The 15136-nt window shown below is 36.7% G+C and overlaps 1 protein-coding gene across 1 annotated transcript in view; it reads right to left on the reverse strand.

Moving 5' to 3' along the window:
* Positions 1-354: 354 nt before the first annotated feature.
* The window catches only part of LOC146002585 (uncharacterized), a 29079-nt gene continuing 14297 nt past the window's right edge, over positions 355-15136 (reverse strand). The window contains exons 2-3 of the mRNA XM_083140525.1: positions 13411-13494; positions 355-874 (exon numbers count right to left, since the gene is read on the reverse strand). Of these exons, the coding sequence (XP_082996651.1) occupies positions 623-874; positions 13411-13494 (336 nt within the window). The 3' untranslated portion in view covers positions 355-622. The remainder of the gene's footprint in view (positions 875-13410; positions 13495-15136) is intronic.

Raw genomic sequence — 15136 nt, forward strand, 5'->3', positions numbered from 1 at the left:
CAATGTACTCCAAGCTGAACATAAACTATACTGTAGTCATGGCCTTTAGCATAAATTCTTATGGTTTAGACTACTTGACTTTTGTAGTGTGTTTCGGATTACATATCTGACAGGATTAGATGATGGATTGAAGTGCAACATTCACTTTTCTCTATACTCTATCCCAGGAATATTTGGAGCAAGGCTGTGCATAGCGGCAGGGTTGGCAGAGCGAAGCAGTGCACGCTACTGCGAAGGCTGGTAACTGCAGTCGCTTCCCCCTTCATGCAATCCCGTTCCCTCTCATGTGTTCATTGGTAGAGCCGCCTCTTGCACGGATACTTGCTTTCGTTCGCTTGCTCCAGAGAGCACTGAGTATAGTATTATTTTTTTATTGTAACTGTGACAGGAATAATGTTTTAAACAATTTAAAAACATAACAATTTGTGACATTAATAGTCACAAGCAGACAAAATATATAATACAGTGATTATCATTTCAGATGAATCAGTGAGGTAAAGGAGTTGACGTAGGTGATCAGCAGGGAGTATCGTCTCCATGGGAATGTTAGACAAATGCCAATATACAACTGTCATGGGTTTTAAAGGAGATGAAGGCGACTATGAGGGTGAGATCAAATACTTCACAAGACGTGGGGGAAGAAGGTTATGGTCTTCGTAGCAATCCCGGCGTGTTGCAAATTGTTTCGAACGGCCGTTGCTACAGTGAAGATGGTTCTATCGCCCAAGAATTGCTGCTGATTATTGTCGACCACTGCGTATCCAGGAAGACCTCCTCCTGAGGCGAATCCCGTCTGCTGCAGCTGGCCAGCCTGGAGGAAGGGCTGGCGGGAGACGGCCTGAGGTTGGCCCAGGTTCACTCCGTACTGAAATGCCTGTGGAAAAAAGAAAACAAATTATATTAGATATCGTCGTCAACTATTGAGGAAGTGATTGTGCATTGTCGTGTCACATCCTCGTGAAATTTCTTTGGAACTACACTTACTAACATGTTTTTATAACTGCTAGTAGTGGTTGTATTTGTAGAGTCTGTAGTAGTAACTCAGATATATTTTAACTAACTCTAGCCTCCTTAAACCAGAAGGTTCATGGCTGGATCAACACAAGCCTTCCATCTGTCCCTATCCTGAAAAAAATCAATCCAATCTTTTCCATCCTTATCGATTTCCTTCAGGTCCATCTCAACGTTATCCCTCCATCTTCATCTTGGCCTTCCTACAGGTCTCTTACAATCAGGTTTCCCAACAAGAATCATGTAAACTGTTCTTTCCTCTCCCATTCGTCCACATGTCTTGCCCACCCAAGTCTTCTTGATTTAATTATTCTGATAATATCTGGACAAATTGTGCAGTTCTACATTATGTACCATCTGCACTCACCTGTCTTCTAATCTCTTGTATTTCCTAAGGATTTTATTTTCAAATACTCCTAATATTTGTTCCTCTCTTAATGTAAGGGACCACGTTTCACATTCATATAATACTACAGGCAAAATTGGCTCAGATATACAAGGTGTCTCAAAAGTAATACCGCCAACTGACACAGGTGAAAGTACACGATGAAAGAAACAAAAAAGTCTCAGTAAACATGGGTCTGCAAACGAGCCGTTTTCAAGATAATTGCAAATGTGTGATTACAAGCCGCCACTAACTTCATTGTTTGTAAACGTCATCCTAGTTGGTAAAATGCTAATAATGTGAGCGAATGTGTGGGTACAAGCCGTCAATGACTTCAGTGTTTGTAAACGTCGTCCTAGTTGGTAAAATACCAATAATACAGTATGAAAAATCAGGAGATCTCATTGCTTTATTCAACATTCTACTTACTTTCATAAGGAATACAGCACTACTTTACTAGTACGTATGCTCTACCTTACAATTGCTGTACACTCGTACCTATTAAAGGAGGTGTTCAATGTGTCGTCCTTGCATCTGGATGCAATACTCTACGCGATTCTGCATTGAGTTTCGAATTCTTTCGAACACCCCGGATCATTTCGGAATTGGTCACAGCATGTATAATTCTCTGTACTGATTGTATCCATCCTGTTTGATTACAACGCCACCTCTCGGAAATGTTCTGTTTTGTAAACAAAGAGCAAACCTCAGAACGCGCAAAAAGTAAAGCACCCTGTGTTTACAACATGCAATCAGTGACAGCTTCTAACCACACATTCGCACACATTATTAGCATTTTATCAACTAGGACGACGTTTACAAACAATGAAGTCAGCGGCGGCTTGTAACCACACATACGCGATTATCTAGAAAACGGCTCATTTGCAGACCCATGTTTACTGAGACTTTTTTTGCTTCTATTATCGTGTACTTTCACCTGTGTCAGTTTGCGATATTACTTATGAGACACCCTGTATTTTAATAATATAATGTAATTAAAAACGCGTAGTGCAACAGCCCGCGAGGGCCAGGACCTACCTACCGACTGATGGCCTCACTCCCACCTAACGAGTGTGGCAAATCATCCAACCGGTTACGGGGTGACGTGTGGTCAGCACGACAAACCCCTAGTCTTTGTTGTATGTTTTCATGGCCGGGTTACGCTACTCATTCGTAGCTCCCCAATTTCCTCACGATGGTGGGTGGCTACCGGTCCCATACAGAGGCCAAAATCTCAGGAGAAAAGTTGTTACGCTTCCCCTAGGAACCTCGAACCTCTGCGCGTCCCGCAGCCAGAGCCCAAAGCATGACACCTTACACCGCACGGTCACTGGATTTTTTAACTTAGAAATCACTATTTTTTGCTTCGCCAGTAAAAGTCTTAAAATTAAACCAATAGGTATTACGTAAGTTCAGCTAATATTCATTGTATGAGGAACATAATGAGTTTTCTAGATATTCCAGAGTAGGGCCCGAAATCACAATCAGTATTTTTACTACATGACAGTGGAGGTTTTAGATCTTAGCCCTGTCTCACTACGGCCTCATGTGTAGGGTTCTACTCCTTGAAAGTTGCCGTCTTGTCAAGTCTCCACGTCGTGTAATATCTTTAGTGTGAGGGAAACTGAAGTTACGCCCAACACGAAAAAAAAATATCTTTCTGCCAATTTTTAAACGACATGGCAATATTCACCCAAGATCTTCGTTCCTTTGACGATGCCATATGTACAATGAGCCATGATTCACGGTTTGTAATATTTGTAGATCAGATTGAATACAAAGAGCCACATTGAATTATTACTATAATGTTGAAAATAGAATAATAACTTTGAACTAATATCGTAAAATAAACTTGCTGTTTCTTTCAATTCTGTGCTACATTTAAGATGGTATCTAAGAAAATCTGCAAAGTACACTATACTTGGTCTTGTGATCCTTCCATCGTAATATGTACTAGCATTATAAGCGCCTTTATGCTTGCTTGTTTGTTAAAATCCGTATCACGCCGAAGGCGTGACTCGAACCCGGGACCCTCGTGGTCATAACTCGATAAACTAATCTCTTCGCCAAGAGATCAGGCTGAAGCGCTGGAAGTAGCTTCTTACAAGCATATTACAACGGTAACCTTCAATGGATCTGTAAACGCCGCTGACACGGGAATCAATCGGAAATCGTACGAAAATAAGTAAACTCAGCCTTATATAGAAAACACGGTTAACGACAGGACGGAACTCGCCCAACGGCTTTAACGATCGGAAATTTGAATCCTCCTTAAATAGATCGCGAGAACATTTCTCAGCGAGCTGTAATCAGAAAGTTATCGAGTGCGCAGTTGTTGCCTCTAATTTATAGTCGGATAAAGATACGATAAAGAGTTACAGCGAGGAGTTGTGCGCTATCAAAGCTTAATTTCAGGGACCGTGCCTGCACACCAAATCAGCGGAGACTAGCTTCACATAAAGATCTATAGGTAAACGAACATCCTTTTCTACTACATCTTGACCCTACCAGACCAGTCAATCGAAGCGTTAAATATTGAATGTTAAAGTGTTCTTCTTATTTCTCTCGTATAAGCGAGTAGCTTTAGGCTGGCACAGCATAAGTTCGATCTCGTAAAACCTAAGGAGTTTTGTACGAATCTAACAGTTGCCACTATGAAATTTATACATTAATATATATATATATATATATATATATATATATATATATACACACACTCATGTAAATTGTATTGAAATTGTAATACAAAATCATTGTGTTACTTTGTTTTGTTGTAACTGTTATGTATTTTGTAAGAAGTTTTGAAGGCCGTTTCGTTAGTCAAGAGCGTTTAAGTGTACAATTTTCGATGTCACGACCGACGTTCTCGGGTACAAATTTAAACCTGGGCATGGCTGTTCTTTTCTTTGTGTGTGTTCTTTGATGAATTTCATCTCATAACCATTCATCCTGATCGCCGTGTATAGCCAAAAAAGTGTAGAAAAGCGACGCCAAATAACAAAAGTACATGCAACATCTTTGAAAGCACGGTTTTACTCTTCTACCCATGTCTTCAGTTCACCATATAGGCCAGAAACAAAGTGATAAAAATATAATGTTACACATTTGGATATATCATACACAGTACGTATGTAATATTCTGAATTTAGTAACAAATCAGTCATACATTTAAAGCAAACTATATACACATTCTTGTCTTGCTCCTTCCGTCAAAAATTCATTAAGTCCAGAATCCAGAAATCTCAGCGTAATACAGGGTTATTCAAAATGATTGTCGGAGTTTCAATATTTTCATTGGCAGGTCATGGAACGTTTAGAATGTATAACTGCCTTCAATGATGAAGACACTCTCAATGTTTTCTTACATAACAGACAATATCCTGTAGTTAAGCATTTGGCCGCTAGAAGACAGGCTTTACAAGATAGTGGGTCATGGTTCTTAATAGACATTTTTGTGCTTGAACTTCATCATACGATTGTTCAACTACAAATCCCATTCTCTGATGGTGCGGTTTCAGAACAGGGAGATCTTTCCAACGGAGACCTAGAAAGTCAGAGGGAACTTGGCATGCCACAAATCAAGGTGCATTGATTTAAATCAGGTGATTTCTTCAAAAAATCACTGATTCAAATCACTTTAAATAAATAATTTATAGAATAATGTGCATAAGGATTGTGTATATACCAGAATCAATTTTGATGAAAGTACATCAATCTTATAATCATCAAATAGTGTCTAATAGGCTCTAGAAAGGAAGCAAAATATATGTACTGAAGGGGTGAAGCTCGTACGAAAGGAAATGTAATATGTTTATTGTAAACACACTTCAATTTATCTTGATTAAAAATTCAATAATTTTTATAGGCAAAAATAACAAACATTTTGTGTAGAATAATATACAAAATACTAATCATGTTAAACCGTAATTAGTCATCATCATTAAACTGTAAATCAACATGGCAGCTGATATTTTGCAAACTATCATTTAAAAAATTACCAAAATTCAGCTACAAAAGTCTATAAAAAATATTTAAACTTACAATTACATAGTACATCCACAATGTTTTATTTTCACTGGAATAGAAATTACTGCAATTATTATAGTTTCATTAACACACCCAACAAACCTTTTCATAGTAGGTTCATATATACAATATCAGAAACAGAAAAATGTATATTTACAAATATTTTTTTATTTGCTTTAATCAAGCTATTCAACTATTTTACAAGCTCGTTTACCAGAAAAAGCCTTTCTATAAAAGACATATATCTATATGTATGGTGTCAAAAACCATACAAATAATTTTAAGTATGTTTTTTAAAAATTCAAAAATATCAATTTAAATCAAAAATATCTGACAAATAAAAAAAATCATCAATTTTTTTCTTTTAATGAAAAACGTAATTTTTATCCACCCTGCCACAAATTGACAGAAGCAACTTAGAACAAAGCCATATTCCTTAGGCTGCTTCGAGCTTTATCACCTGATTATCAGGATTAGAGAACATTAAGAATGAATTGAACCCCCAAAAATAATTATGTTTTGTGTACATGAGTATGTAGGATTTTTGTGTGCGTATATGTGTATTTATATATGAGTATATAAATGGGTATGCCTGTGTTTATGGATATGCATCTGGGTATACTTTTGCAAATATTATTCAATTTAATTTATGCACTGTATGAAATTGTACTCGTATTCTTTAAGCACAGTGTGTTTTGTTATGTCTCTTTCCATCTTTCTTCTTCTGTTGTATTATAGTGTTATAATTGGTATTTATGAATTGTACTCTATGTACCCCTATTGTAATTGAAGCTAGAGCTCTGTTATAGGTGATAAGAAAATAAATAAGATCAAAAGACGACTATCTGAGATGTATATTGAACAATGCTAACCGACTGATGAAATTAATGCACAAAAATGCCTTCTCAAATCCTTGACCCACCATCTTGTAATGCCTGCCTCCTAGCGGCCAAGTGCATAACTACATGACAGTACATATTAAGAAAGAATACTTGTGAGTGTATTCATCAATTGGATTGGTCATAAATACCATATGTTTCATGACTTGGCCAGAAAAAAAAATGTTAAAACCCCGACAATCATTTTGAATAACCCTGTATATTAAACGTGTTGTACTTAATTTACATAATCAATAATAATGTTTCCCTCAACTCCTTGGGGGTTGTACCCTAAACTCTTTGGTCCCGCTATATATGATCCTGTATGAGAAGTTATATCAAATATTTCTGAATAACTTCAAATTCATTAGCAAGTAAAAAATTGAAAAATAATTGATTAGAGTGAAAGCAGATGTCAGGCAAATGCTCTTTTATTAATGTAATTCTGATATTAAATACTTCAGTTAAGGGCTTCTTGCTTTTCAAGAATAAATTATATATTTTTTGATTAAATTGTAGTTTCTACTATTTGTACGAGAATACCACATTGCTTTGCACAAAAAGATTTAAAATTGCATTTCATGCAATAAAATCAGTAAAATATTAATATTTATTAAAAGCAGAAAATGGTGTGAGCATAGGCGAATTGGCTCATTTTTCTATTAAGCTCAGAAATTTGAGGTTTAATTGTGTACGTTGAGATGAAACCATTTTATTTTATATCGTAACTAGTACCAAATCGAACTGTTTCTTGAATAGAACCAACCACCTTCAAAGATGATTTTATCGTCAAGATGACGTTCTCGTGTTGCGCGTGGACCAATATCTATCAAGTATTAACACGGACTCTAAAACACGTAGAGAGATAAACCTTTTCATTTTATTCGTCTTATGCTCCTTCAATGATTTTTATGTACACATTTTCTTCGTATTTTCTGTTCTTTCGGAGATATTTGGAGAATTCATAAATCAGTTTTCAGGGGAAAAAGCCTTTTCTCATGGGGAGAATTTTGAAAAAAAGTTGGAAAGGTTGAAAGGTCTGCAACAAATTCTAGAGTAAATTCGTCCTATCGGTAGTACATTTTTGTCCTTTTGTGTTAATACCAGTGGCGACGCTAAGAGGGGGATCGCTGGGGGCCGCGCTCTAGAAAATTTTTGCGCCCACCCCATCCCCCACTTTTAGATTGATTTTGTTTATTTTTACTTCGCTTTTTTATGCAACTTTTGGCTAATTTGCGAAGATGGGGGATGAGTGATGACATGATGAAATTGATGAATGGGCACTCACAACCATCTATGCCGGGATTCGAACCGAGACTCATGGCGTCGTAGCGAAATGCGCTAAGCACTCCGCCAAGGTGATCGGCAACACTTTTAGAGACGAAATTATTTTAAACGTTGCCATACCCGTGCTCTGTATTAATAACTTAATATCTGTAAAATATTGCAAAAGTTACTGTCAGGAACATATACAAATGTTTGCGTCAACTTTCTCTTGCACTAGATACCGGAAAAGTTTTCAGCATTGCTTAGTCTGTGCCTTTAGAACGAACAGTAAACCGCATTTACAAGGCGATGCAAATTTCTATTTACAAGGAGAATTTACAAGGGGTAAGTGACTTTCAGGAGTAAGCCTACAATTTAATATTCACAATGGCTTTCATAAACAAGAGACTCGCCAATAAAAATGGAACAAGCGGGTTTAAGTTAAAGCAAAGCATTTGGCATTATGGTTTGTGGGAAATTCAATTTTTTTATTTATTAATTTATGGCTTTGTGGCCTGTTATGGGGCGTGTAAAACTGAACGAAGGTATAGAAATGTAGAAATTTCGAAAAATATATTGTTCGAGTGCGAATGTAGTTTAGCTTTGTCTTATGTTTGGTGCAATTTGCAAAGATGATACGCACCCACACAAATTACTAATTCAGTGATTAATATGTTAATCATAAAAATAAATACTTGTATAAAAGTATGATGTCATAATTTGTTTGACTCAAATTTGTAGTCTGTGGCAATGGTTATTGACTAACCTTAAGACACTTAAGTGTTGGTTGCTAGATGATGTGATTTATTGATTTTGACGGTGTACTAGTTAGAATTTCCCACACAACCAATTCAAAATATATATATATACAGAGTGATCACAAAGTCCCTTTACCCCCTATGTATTACATAGATGTTAGTGAGCACAAAGTCCCATTACCCCCTATGTATTACATAGATGTTAATGAATTGTTGTTTCTTATTGTTGCAGGATCTACATCTAAATCATGGCTGATGAGTCCACTTACACCATGGAGGAATGGATCGTCATGAGCACGTGGGCTCACGAACAACCCCATGCAGGAAAATCAATGAGAGATATTCAGCATGATTTCACTGTAAGGTTTCAGAAACCTTCCCCACCAAAACCAACAATTTTACAGTGGGAGAAAAAGCTCTTTGCAACTGGTTGCATAAAAGATAAGCCCCGCCCAGAACGACCATCAACACGACTGGAAACGTGTGTGGAGGCTGCAGCGTCTGTCGAACGTTCGCCAAAAAAGTCCATTCGTAAGCGGTCACAGGAATTGGGAGTTCCATTCTCGACATTACAAAAACATATGAAGAAGGATTTGAAGTTAAAGGCATTTAAACCTTCGTTTGTAAACGAATTGAGTGATAATGACATGCGAAAACCTCATCAGGCTTGTGGGCGAAAGCTCGATGTCTTTACAACTATTCCTTTAAGGGGTAAAGTGATTTTCTTGGACTAGTGTGCGATATATCGCAGTGCAAAAGCAAGAAACATTTATTTCTGGAGTAAAGAAAACCCACATTATTATGATGAACTTCAACACAACCCACCACATGTCATAATCTGGGCTGCAATGTCTGCAACCCACTTGGTGGGTCCATATTTCCTTGACGGTGCTGTGAATCAAATGTCGTATCTCACCATGTTACGTGATTGGTTTATTCCACATCTGCACGACTGCTCGGTCGTGTATGGTTCCAGCAAGATGGAGCACAAGCCCATTATGCTATTGCCGTGAGGGAATATCTCAATGAGGTATTTCCTGATACATGGATTGGACGTGGTTCAGTCCATTTGCATGCGCCTTTAGGGTGGCCACCCCGAAGTCCTGATCTGTCATCTTGCGACAATGCATTATGGGGGCTCATTAAACAGAAGGTTGCTGCCACACGTTACGAGACAGTTGACGAACTTATGGATGCTGTTTGACGTGCATTTCCTGCCATCACGCCAGCAATGTTGAGGAGAATTTCCCGTCGTACATGGCGGAGAATCATACTCTGTTATGAAAACGATGGTGTACACACAGACACTCTGGACTAAATCATAACGAGTAGTCACACTACCTCCGAGTTGTCCTCTGCCATGATCTCACATTAATACTAGGGACGTTCAATATATAAGTTTCCCTGTGCTATAAAATATTGTATAAAGCAATACCATTAAAAAGAAGCACAAGATTGCCAAGCGCCATCCTTCGCCTACAAGGAACAACAATCGATTCGTTATCAGACGTCAAGGCGCATACGCTCAAGGGCGAAAAGTAAATGCTTGTTCGGAAAACGCTGCTCGCGTCATAAGGAGTTCAGAAGCATGGATGCTAAGGGCGTTCTGCTTATGGACTTTTTGGAGCGAGGAAGAACAATTAATGCTGACCGTTATTGTCAAACATTGGATAAACTGAAAAATGCAATTCGACATAAGCGACCAGGTCTCCTGTCATCTGGTGTCATTCTTCTTGACGATAACGCTCGCCCCCACTCAGCAGTGCAAACACCACACAAAATTGAAGAATTGGGGTGGGAACGGCTGCCCCACCCTCCATACAGCCCCGAAATAGCGCCGAGTGATTTTCACCTTTTTCCGGTGTTAAAGTCTGAATTGCAAGGTTACCGTTTCGAAACAGATGAAGAAGTGAAGCGGGATGTAAGAATAGTGCTCAATAGCCAGAGCTCTGATTTTCTTGCAAAGGGTATGGACAAATTGGTGCAACGGTGGGACAAATGCCTGAATCTCCATGGGGATTATGTGGAGAAGTGAGGAAGGATCCTCCTACACATGTATGTATAGTTTTCTAATGTATCTTAAAAATAACATTTTTTACAGCATACGGAAACTTATATATTGAACAACCCACGTACAATGCGACCATCTATGACGATGTGGACACGCGATAGGGGGTAATGGAACTGTGATCACTCTGTATATATATCCCGAAATATAATAATTCAGCTGAATATAGAGAATCATGGGAAGGGTTTTATAACATATATACAGATGGGTCTAAAACTGAAAGTGGAGTCGGAGCAGCTCTTTATGATAAACAAAGATATATGTCAAAAATGTTTAGGTTACCAGTGGAACCATCCATATTTACAGCTGAAATATATGCGGTATATCAAGCTTTGATTGATATTGGTACAGTTCCTAAACAATAATTATTAATACTAGTTGATTTGCAAAGTGTTTGACAAGCAAAACAATCTAATTGTACAAATTTATTTAAAATATCACCATATGTCATCAATTAATTGCTTAATTAGCAATGGACGAACAGTTCATTATGTTTGGGTAAAATAACACATGAATATTTAAGGAAATGAACAAGCAGACAGATATGCAAAACAAACTGCTCAGATGAATGAAACACTCCAATTACCATTACATTACACGGATCTTTTGCTGAGGGTTAAGAAGAAAATTTTTGACGAATGGAAATTATGGTGTAATAATTCATTAGAAAGTATTTGTGAAAGCTATCGACCTTTATGTTAACGCACTAGGAAAATCCCTTTTGTTTTATAATTGAATAGGATGAAGAAATGCAATTGTTTTAATAAATATATTGAGAAGTGGTTGTGCGAGAACATATCATCAATTATTTAAAATACACATTTCAAAATCTTCAAATTGTGACTGTGGTGTGATGCTCATCATATTATTTTAGTGTCCAATTCACTCAGAGAAACGAAAGACTTTAGACAAAACATTATCAAAAATTAATGTTCCTTTTCCCATTAATATGATTTGAATGTTGTATGCACTAGATATTAGAATTCCATATATTATAGCCTACTTGTTTTTTTTAGAAAAGCTGATACACAATTGTAATCTATTTTCGTTAAAGAATGAGTGAATGTAGTTATATATATTTTATATATTTTATAAGAGCGTTTTTGAACTTTATGTCTCTTATGTTCTTGAAATGTATGCTGGGCATAAACAGCGACATGTAAAGTTGTAAGTCCAATAACATTTTGTTGAGTTGATTTTAACGGCTGAAGTAAGTTAATTTTAAAATGAATGTTTTAATTTGTGTACTCGAGATATAATTACAAGATCATACAGTATTATTTCTAACAAGAAGTTTATTTTCGAGTGCAAGTGTGTGATATTATTATGAGCTGAAGTTTTAAGGTATTTTGACTGTGCGAGATTTAATGTATTTTTCATAAAAATACCCGTAAGTGATTCTCACATCTGAAGAGGCCTTAATGTAGGCTGGTACGTCTTGTGTTCTCCGAAATGGAATAATAGTAAGTATATCAACTAATGTTAATCCGGGAACGTGACATATGCTACCGGAAGATAAATTTAAGCAAAATAGTTAAGAGAACTTATTCCAGAAATTGTCGCCTCAGTGATCGAACCCATTGAGTGACTGGAGATTTCTCCAATACAACTTACACTCTTAAGATGTATTGAAATTGTAATAAAAATGCATTGTGTTATTTCGTTTCGTTGTTACTCTGCTGTCTTTTGTAGCAAGTTTTGATGGCAGGCTCGGTGGCCAATCGCGTTAAGTGGATAAGTCGGCGTTTACGTCCAACGATTTGAGCACAAACATTGCTCCCATCATCAAGGAATGCTCATTCGAGACCACGTGTATGTCGCAGATTACAGTTTTCATTTCTCTATTAATGAACTACCGTATATACCGGGTGATCCGTTTGAGATGTCAGAAGAGTAAATCTTTATTCACAAGAGGTAATGTACGTATCTGTGAGCAGCTTGTTGTAATATAAGCAGAAAGGATGTAAGTTTCGAATGAGTGGAGGTTTACTGACTTCAGCTGCGTGGCGGCAGTAGCATGCATGTAATACTCGAAAATTTCGCATACCATACGACATATTTACTTTATGCGCTGTTGTGACGTGATCACCAACTTTGTTACCATGCACATTAGCGCCGCCTTGTGGCTGAAGTCAGTAAACCTCCACTCATTCGAAACTTACATCCTTTCTGCTTAGCTATATTACAACATGCTGCTCAAAGATACCTACATTAACCTCTTGTGTATAAAGGTTTACTTTTCTGACACCTCAAAAGGATCACCCGGTATATTAATAATATTCACTGGCGTATGCCGGATATTTTTCTGGAGGAGCTGAAATTGTAAAGGTGGATAGTGCGTAGTTGTTCTCTGGAGGCGGCATACGCAATAACGTATTTTGCATGTTTAAAAAAATCCACTCTCAAAACTGAGGGTCATTTCAAAGCGAGTTGGCATTTGCAGCTCTGTTATTTTACCCGAGTTCTTCACGGCTTTTGTTTGAAAATGTTCATTTCTTACAAATTTTGTAAGGGGATGGGGCATTGGAAAAATGGCGAGTTGTTTATTGTGTACGAATTGACTCTTTAACTTAATATGGGTCTAGAAACAACGTTGTTTACAAGACTGTCGACTTGAACTTAAGGGGTGTGAAATTAATTTACAGATGGTGATTTTTAAGATCGCAGACTGAGGGTCAAGTCTAGAATACATTATATAAGCATAAAATAGACTTAAAATTACTTCGGCAATCAAACATATATTTAAATTGATTGAATTTAATTTGCGTACTATTGATTCGATAATGACAGTGGAGTTCAAATATCATCAAGTAACAAAGTAACTCCTACAAAATAATTATAATTTGTATTGCATACCATTAAGTATCCATCGTAATTCATGTCAGAAGTTAATTAGATACTTGTTCTTAATTAAAACATATCAACATACGTAGCAGTTATTATAATAAAGTACATTCTTTAGGAAATACTTATTACAATATTAATTCTAGAGAAATAAACAAAGCAATTGATACTAACCCCTGAATTAGTCAACGGTAGGAATTGTTGGCCGTGTACTAAGGAGACAAGGCACACAATGCAGCAAACGTACTGAAGCACAAACTGAAATATAGATAAAATATAATTTTGTATTATTACATATGTCATTATCTATGAAATTATATATTATGTAATCATATGATATTTAATTTGAGTTTTAAACTCTTTATGTAACTTTAATTCAGTTAGACATGTCACATATTTTGATCATGCATTTGATGTGGAGGCTACAGAGATGATTTAAGTGAGAAATGATCCTTGAAAATAACTGGTATCAATATGTCTAAAGGAGATGAAAGGAAGAAATTCACTGGCGTTCATCTTTTTCCTTTTTTAAGAAATCTTCATTTATTTATACAGTGTGGACCGAGGAAAATAGTACATACAATAACAAATGGCAATCGTGTGCAAAGAAACCGGTGACGGCGCCACCTGTCATGCGCAAGCACGACACAAAGGTCTGCCATTTATTTCGCCATGTGTCATTGGCCAGTGTAGGATCGTATTCAGACTCCGGAGGCCTACATGCGTGAGAATAGTTACTTACATCCATGCAGCTTGAGCTACATCCTGATGTGACGTTACTCAATGGGCCCGGTCAAAGCAAACTATTGTAGGTGGCAGCACCCCTATTGTGTCCCCACGCTTTTGATGGGCAGTTGTTCTCCCATTTAAATACATGTGGAATTTGATGCTGAACGTGCTGCTATTACAGTAAATTGCAAGTTTAATTTCATCTTAACCTCGGAAATTATGTCGGAACATGATAGATAAATAATCAGTGCTGTGAAACTAAGAATTTAAATAAGACGATCGTCAACAACAGAAAATATACCGGAACTCAAAAAAGCCTTAAAATTTGTACAGCACTTGTTTACGTCGTTTGCAATTTTCACAATTTTAGTGCTTTATTCTTGTGAATCTGGTAAAGAATAATACATAATAATTCCACGCAACTGTACTTGTATTTTTTAAATTGTTATTAATAATTGACTCCTTTTTTTACGTAATATCATACTTCTCCTCATGGCTAGTAAATATGGTTCTCTCTTTTATACATATACATTTATCGAAAATAATAGTTATTACAAAAAAAAAAATATATTCTGTTTCATGTCTCGCAACCTCTATGGCTTTCTAATTTACAGGAATTATAATTTTAAAATTGTTGTAACCCCCCCCCCAAAAAAAAAGGACGAAAATACGGCGGAAAGTGTCTGCTTAATACAAATAAAACATACGTGTATGTTAATATTAAGTTATCGGATAGGGTATAGTGTATAATAATAAATACATTTTTGTTTTGTAAATTTGTGAGTTTCTCAGATTCCTACTCCTGCCGTTGAATTACACATACTCACAAGTCGCAACAAGAGGAAACATAAAAGCGTAGTGTAAAAATCTATTTCTTTTTGTATTATAGACCCATGGCAGCTAGGGACGACCAAACGTACGTCAAGTATAGTGCTCTTTGGGCCAGTTTTAGCTATCCTGCCCTTGCGCTTTAATATATTAATTCTTAGGTTCAGGAGAATGTAATTTTCGGAAACTTATGACTTGCTACACAGTCTTAAAGGTTTCCTAAACACATTTTTGTTGCCGATTTAGGCGAGAAATTCTTACATTCGTTGAAAATAACGTTTCAATAGCCATCCTATCGCGCTCCAATGTAAAGCTTATGGCAACCAGATGACGAACGAAATTC

This window comes from Lepisma saccharinum, chromosome 18 (genome assembly GCF_977018435.1).
Source record: "Lepisma saccharinum chromosome 18, izLepSacc3.1, whole genome shotgun sequence".
Taxonomy (NCBI): domain Eukaryota; kingdom Metazoa; phylum Arthropoda; class Insecta; order Zygentoma; family Lepismatidae; genus Lepisma; species Lepisma saccharinum.